This window comes from Bufo gargarizans, chromosome 2, assembly GCF_014858855.1.
Source record: "Bufo gargarizans isolate SCDJY-AF-19 chromosome 2, ASM1485885v1, whole genome shotgun sequence".
In the NCBI taxonomy this organism is placed as follows: domain Eukaryota; kingdom Metazoa; phylum Chordata; class Amphibia; order Anura; family Bufonidae; genus Bufo; species Bufo gargarizans.
The window spans coordinates 32599908-32619501 of NC_058081.1; the positions used below are offsets into that span (position 1 = coordinate 32599908).

The window sequence follows — 19594 nt, forward strand, 5'->3', positions numbered from 1 at the left end:
TAAATACTAGGCCTCAAATTTATATCCCGCTAAATCTGTCCCTAGTGCTGTAGCTGGGCGAGTTATTTAGTGTCCGTTCAAGCACATTTCTTGTTCTGGGTTGAAATACAATTCCCAATTTAGCAATTTCATAATTTAGTGGTTTCTGCTATATCAGAGCTATTTGAAATCTATCCCTAAAAGGGTATATAATATTCAAGGTGCACATAGGGTCATTCAGAATAACTTCACACACCCGCTACTGTGCATTTCCAAATCTAATTCTGTCACTAAACCCATACCTGTCACCCAGCGCCTAAATACTAGGCCTCAAATTTATATCCCGCTAAATCTCTCGTTACCGCTGTCCTGTTGTGGCTGGGAAAGTTATTTAGTGTCCGTCAAAGCACATTTTTTGTTCTGGGTTGAAATACAATTCCCAATTTAGCAATTTCATAATTTAGTCGTTTCTGCTATATCAGAGCTATTTGAAATCTATCCCTAAAAGGGTAGATCATATTGAAGGTGCACATAGGGTCATTCAGAATAACTTCACACACACGCTACTGTGCATTTCCAAGTCTAATTCTGTCACTAAATCCATACCGGTCACCCAGCGCCTAAATACTAGGCCTCAAATTTATATCCCGCTGAATTTGAATACAATACATTGGGCCAAATAATATATTTGTTGTTGTGGTGAACCATAACAATGAGAAAAACATCTAGTAAGGGACGCGGACGTGGACATGGTCGTGGTGGTGTTAGTGGACCCTCTGGTGCTGGGAGAGGACGTGGCCGTTCTGCCACATCCACACGTCCTAGTGTACCAACTACCTCAGGTCCCAGTAGCCGCCAGAATTTACAGCGATATATGGTGGGGCCCAATGCCGTTCTAAGGATGGTAAGGCCTGAGCAGGTACAGGCATTAGTCAATTGGGTGGCCGACAGTGGATCCAGCACGTTCACATTATCTCCCACCCAGTCTTCTGCAGAAAGCGCACAGATGGCGCCTGAAAACCAACCCCATCAGTCTGTCACATCACCCCCATGCATACCAGGGAAACTGTCTCAGCCTCAAGTTATGCAGCAGTCTCTTATGCTGTTTGAAGACTCCGCTGGCAGGGTTTCCCAAGGGCATCCACCTAGCCCTTCCCCAGCGGTGAAAGACATAGAATGCACTGACGCACAACCACTTATGTTTCCTGATGATGAGGACATGGGAATACCACCTCAGCATGTCTCTGATGATGACGAAACACAGGTGCCAACTGCTGCGTCTTTCTGCAGTGTGCAGACTGAACAGGAGGTCAGGGATCAAGACTGGGTGGAAGACGATGCAGGGGACGATGAGGTCCTAGACCCCACATGGAATGAAGGTCGTGCCACTGACTTTCACAGTTCGGAGGAAGAGGCAGTGGTGAGACCGAGCCAACAGCGTAGCAAAAGAGGGAGCAGTGGGCAAAAGCAGAACACCCGCCGCCAAGAGACTCCGCCTGCTACTGACCGCCGCCATCTGGGACCGAGCACCCCAAAGGCAGCTTCAAGGAGTTCCCTGGCATGGCACTTCTTCAAACAATGTGCTGACGACAAGACCCGAGTGGTTTGCACGCTGTGCCATCAGAGCCTGAAGCGAGGCATTAACGTTCTGAACCTGAGCACAACCTGCATGACCAGGCACCTGCATGCAAAGCATGAACTGCAGTGGAGTAAACACCTTAAAACCAAGGAAGTCACTCAGGCTCCCCCTGCTACCTCTTCTGCTGCTGCCGCCTCGGCCTATTCTGCTGCTGCCGCCTCGGCCTCTTCCTCCGCCTCTGGAGGAACGTTGGCACCTGCCGCCCAGCAAACAGGGGATGTACCACCAACACCACCACCACCACCTCCGTCACCAAGCGTCTCAACCATGTCACACGCCAGCGTTCAGCTCTCCATCTCACAAACATTTGATAGAAAGCGTAAATTCCCACCTAGCCACCCTCGATCCCTGGCCCTGAATGCCAGCATTTCTAAACTACTGGCCTATGAAATGCTGTCATTTAGGCTGGTGGACACAGACAGCTTCAAACAGCTCATGTCGCTTGCTGTCCCACAGTATGTTGTTCCCAGCCGGCACTACTTCTCCAAGAGAGCCGTGCCTTCCCTGCACAACCAAGTATCCGATAAAATCAAGTGTGCACTGCGCAACGCCATCTGTGGCAAGGTCCACCTAACCACAGATACGTGGACCAGTAAGCACGGCCAGGGACGCTATATCTCCCTAACTGCACACTGGGTAAATGTAGTGGCAGCTGGGCCCCAGGCGGAGAGCTGTTTGGCGCACGTCCTTCCGCCGCCAAGGATCGCAGGGCAACATTCTTTGCCTCCTGTTGCCACCTCCTCCTTCTCGGCTTCCTCCTCCTCTTCTTCCACCTGCTCATCCAGTCAGCCACACACCTTCACCACCAACTTCAGCACAGCCCGGGGTAAACGTCAGCAGGCCATTCTGAAACTCATATGTTTGGGGGACAGGCCCCACACCGCACAGGAGTTGTGGCGGGGTATAGAACAACAGACCGACGAGTGGTTGCTGCCGGTGAGCCTCAAGCCCGGCCTGGTGGTGTGTGATAATGGGCGAAATCTCGTTGCAGCTCTGGGACTAGCCAATTTGACGCACATCCCTTGCTTGGCGCATGTGCTGAATTTGGTGGTGCAGAAGTTCATTCACAACTACCCCGACATGTCAGAGCTGCTGCATAAAGTGCGGGCCGTCTGTTCGCGCTTCCGGCGTTCACATCCTGCTGCTGCTCGCCTGTCTGCGCTACAGCGTAACTTCGGCCTTCCCGCTCACCTCCTCATATGCGACGTGCCCACCAGGTGGAACTCCACCTTGCACATGCTGGACAGACTGTGCGAGCAGCAGCAGGCCATAGTGGAGTTTCAGCTGCAGCACGCACGGGTCAGTCGCACTACAGAACAGCACCACTTCACCACCAATGACTGGGCCTCCATGCGAGACCTGTGTGCCCTGTTGCGCTGTTTCGAGTACTCCACCAACATGGCCAGTGGCGATGACACCGTTATCAGCGTTACAATACCACTTCTATGTCTCCTTGAGAAAACACTTAGGGCGATGATGGAAGAGGAGGTGGCCCAGGAGGAGGAGGAGGAGGAGGAGGAAGAGGGGTCATTTTTAGCACTTTCAGGCCAGTCTCTTCGAAGTGACTCAGAGGGAGGTTTTTGGCAACAGCAGAGGCCAGGTACAAATGTGGCCAGCCAGGGCCCACTACTGGAGGACGAGGAGGACGAGGATGAGGAGGAGGTGGAGGAGGATGAGGATGAAGCATGGTCACAGCGGGGTGGCACCCAACGCAGCTCGGGTCCATCACTGGTGCGTGGCTGGGGGGAAAGGCAGGACGATGACGATACGCCTCCCACAGAGGACAGCTTGTCCTTATCCCTGGGCAGCCTGGCACACATGAGCGACTACATGCTGCAGTGCCTGCGCAACGACAGCAGAGTTGCCCACATTTTAACCTGTGCGGACTACTGGGTTGCCACCCTGCTGGATCCACGCTACAAAGACAATGTGCCCACCTTACTTCCTGCACTGGAGCGTGATAGGAAGATGCGCGAGTACAAGCGCACGTTGGTAGACGCGCTACTGAGAGCATTCCCAAATGTCACAGGGGAACAAGTGGAAGCCCAAGGCCAAGGCAGAGGAGGAGCAAGAGGTCGCCAAGGCAGCTGTGTCACGGCCAGCTCCTCTGAGGGCAGGGTTAGCATGGCAGAGATGTGGAAAACTTTTGTCAACACGCCACAGCTAACTGCACCACCACCTGATACGCAACGTGTTAGCAGGAGGCAACATTTCACTAACATGGTGGAACAGTACGTGTGCACACCCCTCCACGTACTGACTGATGGTTCGGCCCCATTCAACTTCTGGGTCTCTAAATTGTCCACGTGGCCAGAGCTAGCCTTTTATGCCTTGGAGGTGCTGGCCTGCCCGGCAGCCAGCGTTTTGTCTGAACGTGTATTCAGCACGGCAGGGGGCGTCATTACAGACAAACGCAGCCGCCTGTCTACAGCCAATGTGGACAAGCTGACGTTCATAAAAATGAACCAGGCATGGATCCCACAGGACCTGTCCGTCCCTTGTCCAGATTAGACATTAACTACCTCCCCATAACCATATATTATTGGACTCCAGGGCACTTCCTCATTCAATCCTATTTTTATTTTCATTTTACCATTATATTGCGATGCTACCCAAAGTTGAATGAACCTCTCCTCTGCCTGTGTGCTAGGCCTAAATATATGCCAATGGACTGTTGCAGTGGTGGCTGACATGAAGCCTGATTCTCTGCTATGACATGCAGACTAATTCTCTGCTGACATGAAGCCAGATTGTCTGTTACGGGACCTCTCTCCTCTGCCTGGGTGCTGGGCCTAAATTTATGACAATGGACTGTTGCAGTGGTGGCTGACGTGAAGCCTGATTCTCTGCTATGACATGCAGACTGATTCTCTGCTGTCATGAAGCCAGATTGTCTGTTACGGGACCTCTCTGCTCTGCCTGTGTGCTAGGCCTAAATATATGCCAATGGACTGTTGCAGTGGTGGGTGACGTGAAGCCTGATTCTCTGCTATGATATGAAGACTGATTCTCTGCTGACATGAAGCCAGATTGTCTGTTACGGGACCTTTCTCCTCTGCCTGGGTTCTGGGCCTAAATTTATGAAAATTGACTCTTACAGTGGTGGGTGACGTGAAGCCTGATTCTCTGCTATGATATGAAGACTGATTCTCTGCTGACATGAAGCCAGATTGTCTGTTACGGGACCTTTCTCCTCTGCCTGGGTTCTGGGCCTAAATTTATGAAAATTGACTCTTACAGTGGTGGGTGACGTGAAGCCTGATTCTCTGCTATGATATGAAGACTGATTCTCTGCTGACATGAAGCCAGATTGTCTGTTACGGGACCTTTCTCCTCTGCCTGGGTTCTGGGCCTAAATTTATGAAAATTGACTCTTACAGTGGTGGGTGACGTGAAGCCTGATTCTCTGCTATGATATGAAGACTGATTCTCTGCTGACATGAAGCCAGATTGTCTGTTACGGGACCTTTCTCCTCTGCCTGGGTTCTGGGCCTAAATTTATGAAAATTGACTCTTACAGTGGTGGGTGACGTGAAGCCTGATTCTCTGCTATGATATGAAGACTGATTCTCTGCTGACATGAAGCCAGATTCTCTGTTACGGGACCTCTCTCCTCTGCCTGGGTGCTGGGCCTAAATTTATGACAATGGACTGTTGCAGTGGTGGCTGACGTGAAGCCTGATTCTCTGCTATGACATGCAGACTGATTCTCTGCTGACATGAAGCCAGATCCTCTGTTACGGGACCTCTCTCCTCTGCCTGTGTGTGTGCTGGGCCTAAATATATGCCAATGGACTGTTGCAGTGGTGGCTGACGTGAAGCCTCATTCTCTGCTATGACATGCAGACTGATTCTCTGCTGACATGAAGCCAGATTCTCTGTTACGGGACCTCTCTCCTCTGCCTGTGTGTGTGCTGGGCCTAAATATATGCCAATGGACTGTTGCAGTGGTGGCTGACGTGAAGCCTCATTCTCTGCTATGACATGCAGACTAATTCTCTGCTGACATGAAGACAGATTCTCTGTTACGGGACCTCTCTCCTCTGCCTGTGTGTGTGCTGGGCCTAAATATATGCCAATGGACTGTTGCAGTGGTGGCTGACGTGAAGCCTAATTCTCTGCTATGACATGCAGACTAATTCTCTGCTGACATGAAGACAGATTCTCTGTTACGGGACCTCCCTCCTCTGCCTGGGTGCTGGGCCTAAATACTGTATATGCCAATGGACTGTTGCAGTGGTGGCTGACGTGAAGCCTCATTCTCTGCTATGACATGCAGACTAATTCTCTGCTGACATGAAGACAGATTCTCTGTTACGGGACCTCTCTCCTCTGCCTGGGTGCCGGGGCCTAAATATCTGAGAATGGACTGTTCCAGTGGTGGGTGACGGGAAGCCAGATTCTCTGCTATGGGACCTCTCTCCAATTGATTTTGGTTAATTTTTATTTATTTAATTTTTATTTTAATTCATTTCCCTATCCACATTTGTTTGCAGGGGATTTACCTACATGTTGCTGCCTTTTGCAGCCCTCTAGCTCTTTCCTGGGCTGTTTTACAGCCTTTTTAGTGCCGAAAAGTTCGGGTCCCCATTGACTTCAATGGGGTTCGGGTTCGGGACGAAGTTCGGATCGGGTTCGGATCCCGAACCCGAACATTTCCGGGATGTTCGGCCGAACTTCTCGAACCCGAACATCCAGGTGTTCGCTCAACTCTAGTCTTAATATAAAGTTTTAGTCATGTTTATTGATTTATATTGTTGACACACAATATGTTGTTGAAAATGATGCTTTTGGTGTAAAAACGCATAAAAAACGCATATGCGTTTTTCCAAAACCGCATGTGTTTTTTCCAAAACCGCATGCGTTTTTTTCCATTTATGAACCGTGTACATACAGACTGACCCCTAGAGAGGTGGTGATAAAAGAGAAGGGCTGTATAATGCATACAGGAAAGGATAATAATGTACATGGTGGATTTATTAATTATCGCAGGTGCAAGTGTATATGAAATGAGCATGGCTTCAAATGAACTGATCCATACCGGGATCTCAATGTGATCGAGGTCCCAGAATGCTCTGCTTAAGAAAGGAGGCTTTAAAAGGGAAAATGTCTATGGAAGCTGTCATTACCGCTGAGGAAGGGGCTTGATCCTCGAAACGCGTCCGGTTTGGTTCATGACAACACAGGACTTTTCATTGGAACTCTGAGGTGACATTACCAAAAGTCACCATACCCCTCAGACCCCCAGGGAGTGATCTCCAGTGCGGATACAACCATACGGTCCGGACCTTAGGACTCAGCGCACTGACCAGCCTTACAACAGCTACGTATATCACGTGGGACGCAGCCAGGTCACGTGGGACGCCGCGTCATAGACCTGAGTCCAAGTGGCTGGAGCAAGATCAAGGGGACGCAGGAGGGGTAATGTACTTTGCCCTATGGGGCTTGTATGAAGTTTTGGACAAGACTATATTGGTTGAACATTTGACCTATACTGCTTGCTGAGTTTACACACAAATTGAATCTGCGTACATGCGGTCATACACCTGATGTGAGTTGCATACGGACACTGCAGCCCTACACGGATTGTGTGGACATTTCATTGTGTGGTCGATTTTGCTATATGTGCATGTTTTTAGTTGCATGTTTTTAGTTGCATGTTTTTAGATATATGTGAGTACGGTTTTAGTTCTGTCACTATTTTAGGTAATAAATTGGGATTACTGACATCCTGCTTTGATGTTCTCTGGTAATTGAGTGCCCTCCAGTTACTATATTTGCACTTTTTTTACCGGATTTGGGTGAATCCGTGGAGTGAGCACTGGGTCCTTTTAAAGAGGCAAGGTGAGCCGCTGAATACGATTGTATTGTAGTTTGTACTAAATATCACCATACTCGGCCACCATGCTAGACCAAGGATGGGCAAACTTCGGCTCTCCAGCTGTTGTAAAACTACAAATTCCATCATGCCCAGCTGTAGGCGGACTGGGGATGATGGGATTTGTAGTTTTACAACAGCTGGAGAGCCGCAGTTTGCCCATTCCTGTGCTAGACCATTAAGCTAGACTATCCCTGTATCATTAAGAATCTCTCTTTTCTTCATAGACTCCAAATAATGTCATTGTCGAAAAATATGTAAATTATCCAAACAGAAAAACTGGAATCATTTCATATTCTCATAAACTGACAGATCTTGTAAGGTAGGAAGGAAAATGGTGGAAGTAGGGGGCAGTAACCCCTTAGGATAATATGTTCATCATGATAACAATGATGAAAATAATTAGAAATGTTTTCTGACTTCTTTACAGTTTTGGACTGTGGACCATATCAGCAAAGTTTGAGAACACCTTGACAAAATATACCACACAATTTGAAGTGAAGGAATATGGTAAGAACAGGACAAAGAACAGTCTCAGTGTTGGCTTGTTTTTGTTCTCTGATCCATGAATATGATACTTTGTTTAGACAACCACTTTTTGATAAAAAGGTGCTCTGTCATGTGTCGGAGGCCCAAGCAGACCTTCGGCAGGTCTTGCAAACAGGACAGAGGCAGAAACAGACCAGGGACCAACACAGTACTTTATTACACATGTAATAAAGGAACAGGACAGTACAGCAGATAAGCAATAGTGGTAGAACTACCACAGAACCAAGTACACCGGCAGACCAGAGGCAAAACCTAGAGGGTGAAGCTCCAGTGAGCCCTGTTATTCACAGAGCCCCTGATGGTGGGAATGAACTGGGCTGCGGGCTCACTGGTCACACCTCCAGGAAGGTCCCGGTACACATGGCTGCTACCTGTAGAGAACCATGCTGGTGCAAGCACCAGCGGAAATAGATATCAGAACCGGACCCAAGCATTCACAGAACATGGATGAGACAACAAGAGAAATGGGAACCAGCACAGAAGCAGATGCTTGGACATGTAGAATGGAAGCATGGCGTTCTCAAGCAGAGCTGCACACAGACTAGAGATCTTTCCTCTGGGAAAACCCAGGAGCCCTCTCACAAAGGCAGGACACACACAGGAACAGAAGCAGTAAAGCACTGTAGGCAAGACATGGAATAGACTGGATCATAAGCAGTAGGCACTGCCAGGCTATCAGACGCAGTTAGAGCACTGCTAAGCTAGACATGGAACAGAGTGGATCCAGACAGATAACAGGAACAGAAGGACAGGCAAGGCGTGGACAAGGATAACAAAATCATCACATCACAGGACAGGTACAGAAGAACAGACAAAGCAACAACACCAATGCATAACCAGGCAACACCACAAACAAGGGCAGATGGCAAAACCCCCTGGTCAGCAGCAAGGGGCTACACCCGGTAATGCACAGGACAGACTGACCCCCTGGGTGAGCAGCAAGGTGCAACACCCAACAAGACATAAGACAGACTGACCACAAGCCCCACAGCTCACAGATAGATATAGCTGCCATAATGAGGGCACCTGATTAGCCACACCCAGGAACAGAACAGGTAATGTTAACCCCATTAGAACCAGACAGGGAGTGGAGCCAGTGAACAGAGAAGTGAACACACAGGCTGCAGTACATTGCCCCTGGCAACCAGCATACACGGAGTCCACCACAGCCAGTACGCTAGAGCACAAACAACCCGTGTCACAAACAGAAATGTATCCATACACAGACCCTGTTCACACACAAGGCCGCATCCAGCACAAATGGGAACACCCAAAGCCAGTACACAAAGAGCATGCAGCCAGCCTGCACGGCACCGGAGACAGGAACCACAGAGATGCAGACACAGAAGCCACAAACACAGGCCACAGTTCACACACACCACCGCAGCAAGCATGCAGTCCCAAGCAACCAACATACACAGGAGTCGGCCTGCAGCCAGTACGCAAGGGAGCTTGCAGCCAGCCTACACGGCAACAGTGACCAGAACTGCACTGAGATGCAGACACGGGGAGTACACACACTCAGCCAGCTTGCATTCCCCAAACAACCAGCATACACAGGAGTCGGCCTGCAACCAGTACGCGAGAGGGCATGCAGCCAGCCTACACGCCACAACTGTCACAGTGAACCGCACCATGACATGCACCCAAAATAAACCAATCATTATATGTTCCATTGCTGGTGATTAGCTACAATCTGCAAGAGAACCTAGGAGCAGATGTTCAGCGTCAGCAGTGAAGCGAGACATGACTAATGGGCTATGCATGTAATGCATCAATAAGCTGGTGCCTTTAGATGAGGAGTGCTCTCTTCACTCTGAATCATTGATGGAAGTCCAAAATGAAAGAATAATAGGGTATTGAACATTTGTTTTATAATGTTTCTAATCCCAACAAATCTTTAAAAAAAAAAAGACATTGATAAAAATATATAAAATCTTTTTTTTTTGCAGTGGACATTACAACCACTAGATGGCAATGTAGGGTATTTAACCATACAGGTCTAAATTTCCTTTGCGTTGCGCTGTCATGTTTTCTCAGAACAGCACACTACATGGTTAGATGAAGTATTCCAACCTCGCTTTTTCAGAGATTTCAAATTGTCCTAATTTCACGTTCACTTTTACATTTATTTCAGTGAAACCAAGCTTTGAAATAAAAGTAACTGCACCTCAGAAGTTTTTCTACTTTAAAGACAAAGAACTAAGGGTGGACATAACGGCAACGTGAGTAGAAGCATTTGGCCATGAATTCCCATTAGTTCTAGAGATGTTTTAGGGACTTATTCCTGCTTATAAAGGATATATTATTGTGACTAGTAGTAAAACATATTTTCATTATCTCATCAGCTTTCTCCATGGTAAACCTGTTAAAGGAAACTACTTTGTGCTCTTTGGACTCAAGAGAGACAATGAGAAGAAAAGTCTACCAAATACCCTGAGGAGAGTAGATGTAATGATACTTCTTCTTCAAATCTTAAAGGGGTTGTCCAGGATTGGGGACATTGCTCTTATAGTTCAAGTCTGGCAAACACATTACATACAAGCATGTAGTACCTTTGGCACATATTTCTGCAGCCCCGTTTTCATCTTTGAAATTCATGGCCGGAAGTTACTGTTTTCTTCTCCTCATTGACGTACCGGGTCCCTTGCAGGCAAGCAAAGCTTCCTCTTCCACTGCTCAGGAAGCCCGATGACGTCACTGGCAGCATAAGTAATTTATGCAGAGTGGATGGAGGGGCGGTATCTAGGCTGGCCAACATCTCGCTAAACCTTGCCCCTCCAGTCCGGTGACATCACCGGGCAAGGAGCTTTAGAATAAATGGAGGTGAATATTGATGAGGGGCGGAGTTACAGCGGCTGGCCGACATCACACTAAGCCTCGCCCCTCCAGTCCGATGACGTCACCGGGCAAGGAGCTTTAGAATGAATGGAGGTGAATATTGATGAGGAGCGGAGTTACAGCGGCTGGCCGTCATCACATTAAGCCCCGCCCCGCCAGTTCGGTGACGTCACCGGGCAAGGAGTTTTAGAATGATTGGAGGTGAATATTGATGAGGGGGCGGAGTTACAGCAGAGCAGAGAGACAGCTGTAACCACCTGATGCCGCGCTGCCACAGGACCCACAGGGAAGTGCAGCCGGAAGTTAGGGAAAGATAAACAGATATATAAACAATAAGTTGGGGACCGTTGGAGCCACATAGAAGTGGTGAAAATAGCTGAAAATATATGGAGGCACCTTTATTTATATGTACTTTTTTTTTTATTTGCTCCCTGACAACCCCTTTAACTTCTTCTTGGTTCAATAAATACATTTACCCTTGTTCTTCAAGTGATCCATCATCAGAATCCATTAAAAATTATACTATGCAGACACCTATGATAATAACTAAAGAAGCTGTCTGAGATTTAGGCTCTGTTCACATCTGCACAATGGTTTCCCTCAGTAGAAAAAATATAAATGCAGTAATTGATCCATAGCACAATGAATACTGATGGTGACTAGAGGAGCATTGGTTTCCCCTGCAGTGTTCATCTTATTTATGAGAAACAGTATTGTTCTGCAGATGTGGACATAGCCTCCATTGCTGCCCTGAAAAAGAACCTATCTTGTCCATAGTAGAAGATCAATATTGAGCTGGACATTCCTCTTCTACCTTGGATATTTTCCAATGCTTGACATCCAGCAAGGGCTCATTGAAACTTTGCATTTCATCCCTATCCAGGAGGATACATACTGTAGATCTATAGAAGTAGAGTGAGCTGTAGACACTTGGCAGCTATTGTTATCTTTAGTCCATAGACTGTACTGTACTTCAGATTTCAGAGAATGAGGTTATGGTGCAAAACCACTCACAGAACATGGGCAAAAGTGACACAGTTTCCAGAAAAAAATTGTCTCAGTTTTCTAATTTCACACAAGTTCAAAGAAGTTGTCCCTCTTAGGGTAAACCAGATTGGAGCCACCACGGCTATCAGCTCATCATCACAGGTCAGAATCCCAACTCCTCTGGCAAACAGCTGATTTTGCTTGAGTGAAGCCATTGCATGGAAGATATCTAGCATTACATGGTGGACATGAGTGCACCAAAGTGGGGAGTATTTATTCAGAGCAGCTGTCCATTATGACTCATAGAGGAGGTTCCTGATGGGGGAAGCTTAGGCCAGCCAGATTTTTGTCCTTTTGACCATCCATATACTATATTCATGGTTCAAGTCTTCCAGAACAAGAACTGACAGATATGTAGGTGTACACATTGTAGCCATTCTGATGAGTTTCAGCTCTGATTGGGTATGAAAGGATTGTCTTTATGAAATAATCTCTTTAACCAGTTGGCTGACCATGGAATATTGACTCTTTGTGGTTTTCAACTGTCATCTAGATCGACGAGGGCGAAGGCTTTGCCATTTTAAAAAGAGAGGACCTGGTGAAGTACTTTCAAGAAGAGAGAGACATGTTACAATGGACCTTATTTGTGTCTGTTACTGTTATAACTGATTCAGGTAAGAGAAAAAAACATTGCCGTGGTCTTCCACGTATGGAGACTTAATCTTAATAAATGCCAGATAAGAGATAAGTGAACTTGTCGGTTCTGATCTGCCGATTTTTTTAGAAAGTTCGGTTCGGGCCTGAATTGATTCGGTCCAAACAAATTGGCTCCAATTGCCATGGAAATCTGTATAAAACACCCACTATTTCTCTTTTTACTTTTTTATACATTTTTGATTTTCTTTACCCCCTCTGCCCCCTAATCTCTTGAATGCAATGACAGCAATAGTAAAGCATGTCAGAGTGACACTGACATACATACCTGTGGGTACACATATGTTTGACAGTGTTAATGAACAGCATTTAAAAGTACACCATGCTGGCACATGGGTTATGCTTTTCATATTCCAAAGCTTCCAAAAATTGTCCATTATCAGGGGCAGATTGTGTTTACAAGCAGACTGTGTTATGGGATGAAAAAAAAAAAAAAAGCAGTGGATTGTTGGGGGTCCAATCTTCTAAAAAGTAGGCCTTGATGGGGTCAGAATGCTTGCCTATACAACATGCACAAGTGTTAGGCCCCTTTCACATGGGCGTTCCAGATTTTCTACAGATGCGTCGCGTGTGCATTGTGGGAAAACCGCACGAGTAGGCATGCAATTGCGTTCCGATGTTCAGTTTTTATCGCGCGGGTGCAATGCGTTTTGCACGCGCGTGATAAAAAACGGAATGTGGTACCCAGACCCAAACCCGGACTTCTTCACTATAGTTCATGTTTGGGTTAGGTGTTCTGTAGATTTTATTATTTTCTCCTATAACATGGTTATAAGGGAAAATAATAGCATTCTTAATACAGAATGCTTACTAAAATGTGGCTTGAGGGGGTTAAAAAAATAAATAAAAGTTACTCACCTCATCCCCTCTTGTTCGCGCAGCCGGCATCGTCTTCTTTCTACTTCTTTCAGGACCTGCAAAAGGACCTTTGATGACGTAATCACGCTCACCGTGTGGTGAGCGTGATGACGTCAGCGCAGGTCCTGCTGAATGAAGATAGAAGGATCTTCTATCTTCATTCAGCAGGACCTACGCTGACGTCACCACGCGGTGAGCGCGATTACCAAAGGTCCTTTTGCAGGTCCTCAAAGTAGAAAAAAGAAGACGATGCCGGCTGCGCAAACAAGAGGATTAGGTGAGTTATTTATTTATTTTTTAACCCCTCAAGCCACATTTTAGTAAGCATTCTGTATTAAGAATGCTATTATTTTCCTTTATAACCATGTTATAACGGAAAATAATACAGTAAGTTTACTTTTATCAATTTACTAACATCATCTACCAACCATGCATGAAAATTGCATAGCATCCGCACTTGCTTGCGGATGCTATGCGATTTTCACACATCCCTATTCATTTGTATAGCAGTTGTGGCGAGAGACAAAAATGGAGAGAGGCGCTCATAGGGTGGTGGGTATCGATAATACGGTTTAGAGAAATGGATGGAGTATGCTCACCTTTTGGTGTTGTGCGTGTGTGCGCACAACGTCCGTAGGGGCAGGTCCACAGAGAGAGGGGGGGGGGGGGGTCGGTGCCGCCAGTACCCGTTCGGTCCCTTTGGATGGAGTTGCCAAAAACACCTAGGGACTGTGGAGGAAGTAGTGGGTGGTTTGTGTGCTGGCACACGGTAGGGTACTTCTTTGGTGCACAAAAGACGACCTCAATTGGGGAACGTTTTGTTTAATAGCTGTTTATTGTGCAGTAGACAACGCGTTTCGAAGTTTATAACTCCTTTCTCAAGTCTTAGGGACGTCGGCAGCAAGAGTGGCCAGAAGGCTGGGAGCCTCTTCTGGTGCGTGCTTGCTGCGCCTGCACAGCAAGCACCCACCAGAAGAGGCTCCCAGCCTTCTGGCCACTCTAGCTGCCGACGCCCCTAAGACTTGAGAAAGGAGTTATAAACTCTGAAACGCGTTGTCTACTGCACAATAAACAGCTATTAAACCAAACGTTCCCCAATTGAGGTCGTCTTTTGTGCGCCAAAGAAGTACCCTACCGTGTGCCAGCACACAAACCACCCACTACTATTCATTTGTATGGCGGTAAAAAACACAGAATATAGAACATGCTGCGATTTTCACGCAATGCACAAGTGATGCGTGAAAATCACCGCTTATCTAAACAGCCCCACTAAAGTGAATGGGTCCGGATTCAGTGCGGGTGCAATGCGTTCACCTCACGCATTGCACCCGTCCGGAATTCTCACCCGTGTGAAAGGGGCCTTAATAGTCAGAAAGAAAAGTGTCTTGTTCTTAAGGAGCCAAGAAACATTCTCTTTTAATTAGGAGCAGCAGCAGTGCAGTGTTGATGTGGAAAGGGTGGGGTTTTAGAGGCATGTGGACGCAATAGCGGTGGCAGCAGAATGTAGTATAGCATAGAACGTACAAGGCAGTAGATAGGCTGTCTATGTGTGGTAGTAGTAGTGGTTGTAGTGGCGGATGCATAGCATTAATTGTAGTGGCAGTAGGGGATTGGCAGCGAGGAGCAGCAGCCGAGGCAGTTGCGGCAGCAATCATGTGGTACATGTTGGCAGGCAGGCCGCAGTAGTGGTATGATGGTGGCAGCAGCAGCCATACAGAACATGATAGTAGGCAGCTAGCAGTAGCGACCTGATGGCAGCAGTGGGATGATGGAGGCAGCATCAGCCATACTGAACATGATGGTAGGCAGGCAACATGATAGTATCCATGAAGGCAGGCAGGCAAACAGCAACAGTGGCTAGATGGGGCACCATGAGCAATGCAAGTCCAGATCTATTTATCAGCCTCAGCTGGGGGAGTAATAAAATCCTTCCAAATCCAGGCTTGATACATTTTGACAAAAGTGATGCTTTGGACACTTGCAGAGGACAACTTGGTTTGTTTGGGTATCACATGCATTGCTGAAAGAAGAACAGCATACTGTGCTAGTTCGGCCACTATTCCATTCTGCCTTCCCAGAAATCCATGGGTTCAGAGAACAGGGTAAGCACCAGAGACAAGCCAGAGTGCAGGAAGACCTGAACCTGGTGTTCAGGCAGGAGGTTTTGGTTTGCTGATTTGCCTCAGCCTTGCGCAGCACATGAAAAAAACTGCTCCATTATGTTGAGTAGACTGACCTGGCTGCTGCTACTGCTAGTGGTGGAGGGAGGTTGGTGACTCTGTAGAGGGCAGAGAAGGGCATCCCTTTCAGACATGCTGGCAGCTGTTTACACAGTGTTTTCTTTGTAACAAAGTGCATAACATAGTACATAAGGCCGAAAAAAAGCCATTTGTCCATCCAGTTCGGCCTGTTATCCTACAAGTTGATCCAGGCAAAAAAAAACCCTGTGAGGTAAAAGCCAATATTCCCCATGTTAAACTTACTGGCCTATAGTTTCCAGGCTCTGTTTTTGGACCCTTTTTGAATATTGGCACCACATTTGCCATGCGCCAATCCTGTGGGACATTCCCTGTCAATATAGAATCTGCAAATATCAGAAATAAGGGTCTGGCTATGACATTACTTAATTCCCTTAGGATACGGGGGTGTATGCCATCCGGTCCTGGCGATTTGTCTATTTTAATCTTTTTAAGTCGCTGTTGCACTTCTTCCTGGGTCAGACAGGACACTTTTAATGGAGAATTTATTTTAACATTCGGCATGTCATCTGACAGTTTACATTGGAGAAAAAAATATTTAACAGCTTTGCTTTCTCCTCGTCACTCTCTGCGACTTCCCCCTCATTACTCTTTAAAGGGCCGACACCTTCAGATTTATACTTTTTAGCATTTATATAATTGAAGAACATTTTAGGGTTAGTTTTACTCTCATTGGCAATTAATCTCTCGGTCTCTAGTTTGGCCGCTTTTATTAGTTTTTTACATGTTCTATTTTTTCCTTATAGTTTTTCAGTGCTTCCGTGCTACCCTCCTGTTTTAGCGTTTTATATGCTTTCTTTTTGTCATTTATTGCTTTCTTTACAGTTCTGTTTATCCACATTGGTTTCTTTTTGTTCCTTAACCTTTTATTCCCATATGGTATGTACCTCTCACACTGAGATTTTAGGATGCTTTTAAAGATATCCCATTTTGTGGCTGTATTTTTTTTTGTGAGGACTTTATCCCATTTAGTTAGGCCTATGGCCTCTCTTAGTTGGCTAAATTTTACTTTTTTGAAGTTTGGTATTTTAGTTCCTCCCTGTAGAAACGCTCTTTTGAATGATAATTGGAAGGTTATTACTTTGTGGTCACTATTTCCCAGGTGTCCCCCAACCTGCACGTCTGTTGTTCTGTCAGGCCTATTAGTTAATACTAAGTCCAGTATGGCCGTCCCTCTAGTCGGGTCCTGAACCAGTTGGGAGAGGTAATTGTCTTTGGTTATTGCCAAGAACCTGTTTCCTTTATGAGATATACAAGTTTCAGTTTCCCAGTCGATATCTGGGTAGCTGAAGTCCCCCATAATAACCACCTCATTATGATTTGCCGCCTCGTCTATCTCGTTTAGTAGTAGATTTTCTGTGGACTCTGGTATATTAGGTGGTTTATAGTAAACTCCTATTAGTAATTTATTGTTCTTTTTAGCTCCATATATCTCTACCTACAGTGACTCCACATGTTCATGTCCCTCACTTATATCTTCACGGAGTGTGGGCTTTAGACAAGACTTTACATAAAGGCAAACCCCTCCACCTCTCCGGTTTTGACGATCTTTCTAAACAGACTGTAACCTTGTACATTAAATGCCCAGTCATAGCTATCATCCAGCCATGTCTCAGTTATTCCTACTATGTCATAGTTCTCCTCACACATCACTAATTCCAGCTCCCCAGGTTTATTAGTCAGGCTTCTGGCATTACTATACATACAATTAAGAGGTTTATGTATATTTTTTTACCCTACACCTTTCCTTCTGAACTGTTCTAGTCCCTCCTTTCATTTCTCCCCCAGTCCCACTACCTTGCCCCCGGTCTCTATCTGCACTATCTTCCCCTCCTATAATGTAATTTCCCTCCCCCCCAGTCCCTAGTTTAAACACTCCTCCAACCTTCTAGCCATATTTCTCCCCAGCACAGCTGCCCCTTCCCCATTGAGGTGCAGCCCGTCCCTACGATAGAGCCTGTAGCCGATAGAGAAGTCGGACCAGTTCTCCAGGAACCCAAACCCCTCCTTCCTACACCAGTTCTTGAGCCACTTGTTAATCTCTCTAATCTCCCGCTGCCTTTCTTGTGTGGCCCGTGGTACAGGTAGTATTTGGGAAAATACAACTTTTGAGGTCCTTGCCCTAAGCATTTGACCTAAATCCCTGAAATCATTTTTAAGGACTCTCCACCTACCCCTAACTTTGTCATTGGTTCCAATATGGACCATGACCGCTGGATCTTCTCCAGCCCCTCCCAGTAATCTGTCAACCCGATCCAAGATGTGTCGACTCTAGCGCCAGGAAGACAGCACACTGTTCGGCGATCACGGTCTTTGTGACAGATTTCCCTATCTGTTCCCCTAATAATGGAGTCTCCCACTACCAGCACCTGTCTGGCCTGTCCTGCTCTCCTGGTTCCCTGCTTACTGGAGCTGACATTCCCCTGACTGGCAGAGGAAGTGTCCGGCTGCAGCAGTGCCGTCTCTGGACTGACATCCCCCTCATCTGCCAAACGTGCAAACTTGTTGGGGTGTGTCAGATCAGGGCTAGCCTCCCTGGGACTCTTCCCTCTACCGCGCTTTGTAACTGTTACCCAGCTAGCTACCTCACTTTCCTCAGCCTCCTCTCTGTCACCCTCTCCCTCATCTACCCCAAAGAGTGCTTGCTCGGTGAGAAGCAATTTGCAAATTGTCAATGCCTCTCAGTGTTGCAACTTTCCCATTTAGAGACTCGATTTGCGATTCCAAACAGGTAATTTGCTCACATCTTGAACAAAGATATACACCCTCGAACGGCTGTTCCAGGACTGCATACATCATGCAAGATGTGCACTGGACTGTGTTGTCAATTGTGCAACACATACTAAATGGGGATTACAACAGTAAAAAAGTAAAACAGTAAATAGGATTTAGAATTAGACCCTGTCTGCTGTAGTTGAAGGACTACCTAGGATTAAGCCAACAACACACAAGGAAAATATATCCAACCTTAGTTTCCTGAGTCCTTGTCTTAAACCCCTTTTCTTTAAATCCACTTATTAAGAAGCCCACTTAGTAGAGCAAGCCTCGGGAAGAGCAAGATCTGGAGAGTTTAATGGTTCAATTTATAGCACCTGGTTGCCCAGGGCACTCCCCTTAATCAAGCAGAGAAAAAAGAAATGGGTTTAAATGGCAACACACAGCAGAGAAAAAAAAAAGTTTTAATAAAATAATTTTGCCTCACTTTCGATAGGAGGAAAACATTCCCTCATTTTTCTTTAGTAGTGAGGGTCTAAAAGCATGGCTATCCAGTAATCATCAGACTGCTTGATGTCAACGATACGCTTGTACACCTGTCAGTGCTTAAGCAAGCGAGCATACAGCTCGCCATTCTGGCTAACATGCTCTTTAAGCCAGTTCTTTCCGGCTCCCCTCCCCACTGAGACAATTGGGTGGACTGGTGGGTGCTATCGTCATCATCATCCTCCTGCTTCTCCACCTCTGATTCCTTCTCCAGTGGCAGTTTTTCATCCTATATCCTCCACCATTATGAGAATTTCTCCTTGTGGGTCAGCAACTGCTACAGGGCGGACAGCGAGATGTGTTAGCTGTTCTTCTTCTGTCATCGTTTGTTCTGAGATAAATATGAGGGGGATGACATTGTCCATGCCACAATTGTCCCTGCTGACAAACTTTGTAGTCTCTTTGAAGGGATTGAGCCCCCAACAGGTGCCTCAAATGAGCTGCAGCTGCCTGACCTTGAAACAACACATGCTCCCTGCTGAGGAGGTCTGGCACATGACACAACATTGTGGCTCTTGTTGCTGACCACCTTGCCCAGTTGGAGTCGGCAGAGTAACAGCCAATGTGATGTTTGCTGCTTGATGTACTTTAGCAACTGCTTGCCTGTGTGGCTACTCTTGCCCAGGTTGA

At 46.7% G+C, this 19594-nt stretch overlaps 1 protein-coding gene across 1 annotated transcript in view; it reads left to right on the forward strand.

Annotated features, from left to right (window-relative positions):
• LOC122927158 (venom factor-like) overlaps nucleotides 1-19594 on the forward strand; it is a 495227-nt gene that overhangs the window by 121758 nt on the left and 353875 nt on the right. Inside the window, exons 5-9 of the mRNA XM_044278755.1 lie at nucleotides 7724-7818; nucleotides 7927-8006; nucleotides 10183-10270; nucleotides 10394-10496; nucleotides 12427-12547. Of these exons, the coding sequence (XP_044134690.1) occupies nucleotides 7724-7818; nucleotides 7927-8006; nucleotides 10183-10270; nucleotides 10394-10496; nucleotides 12427-12547 (487 nt within the window). The remainder of the gene's footprint in view (nucleotides 1-7723; nucleotides 7819-7926; nucleotides 8007-10182; nucleotides 10271-10393; nucleotides 10497-12426; nucleotides 12548-19594) is intronic.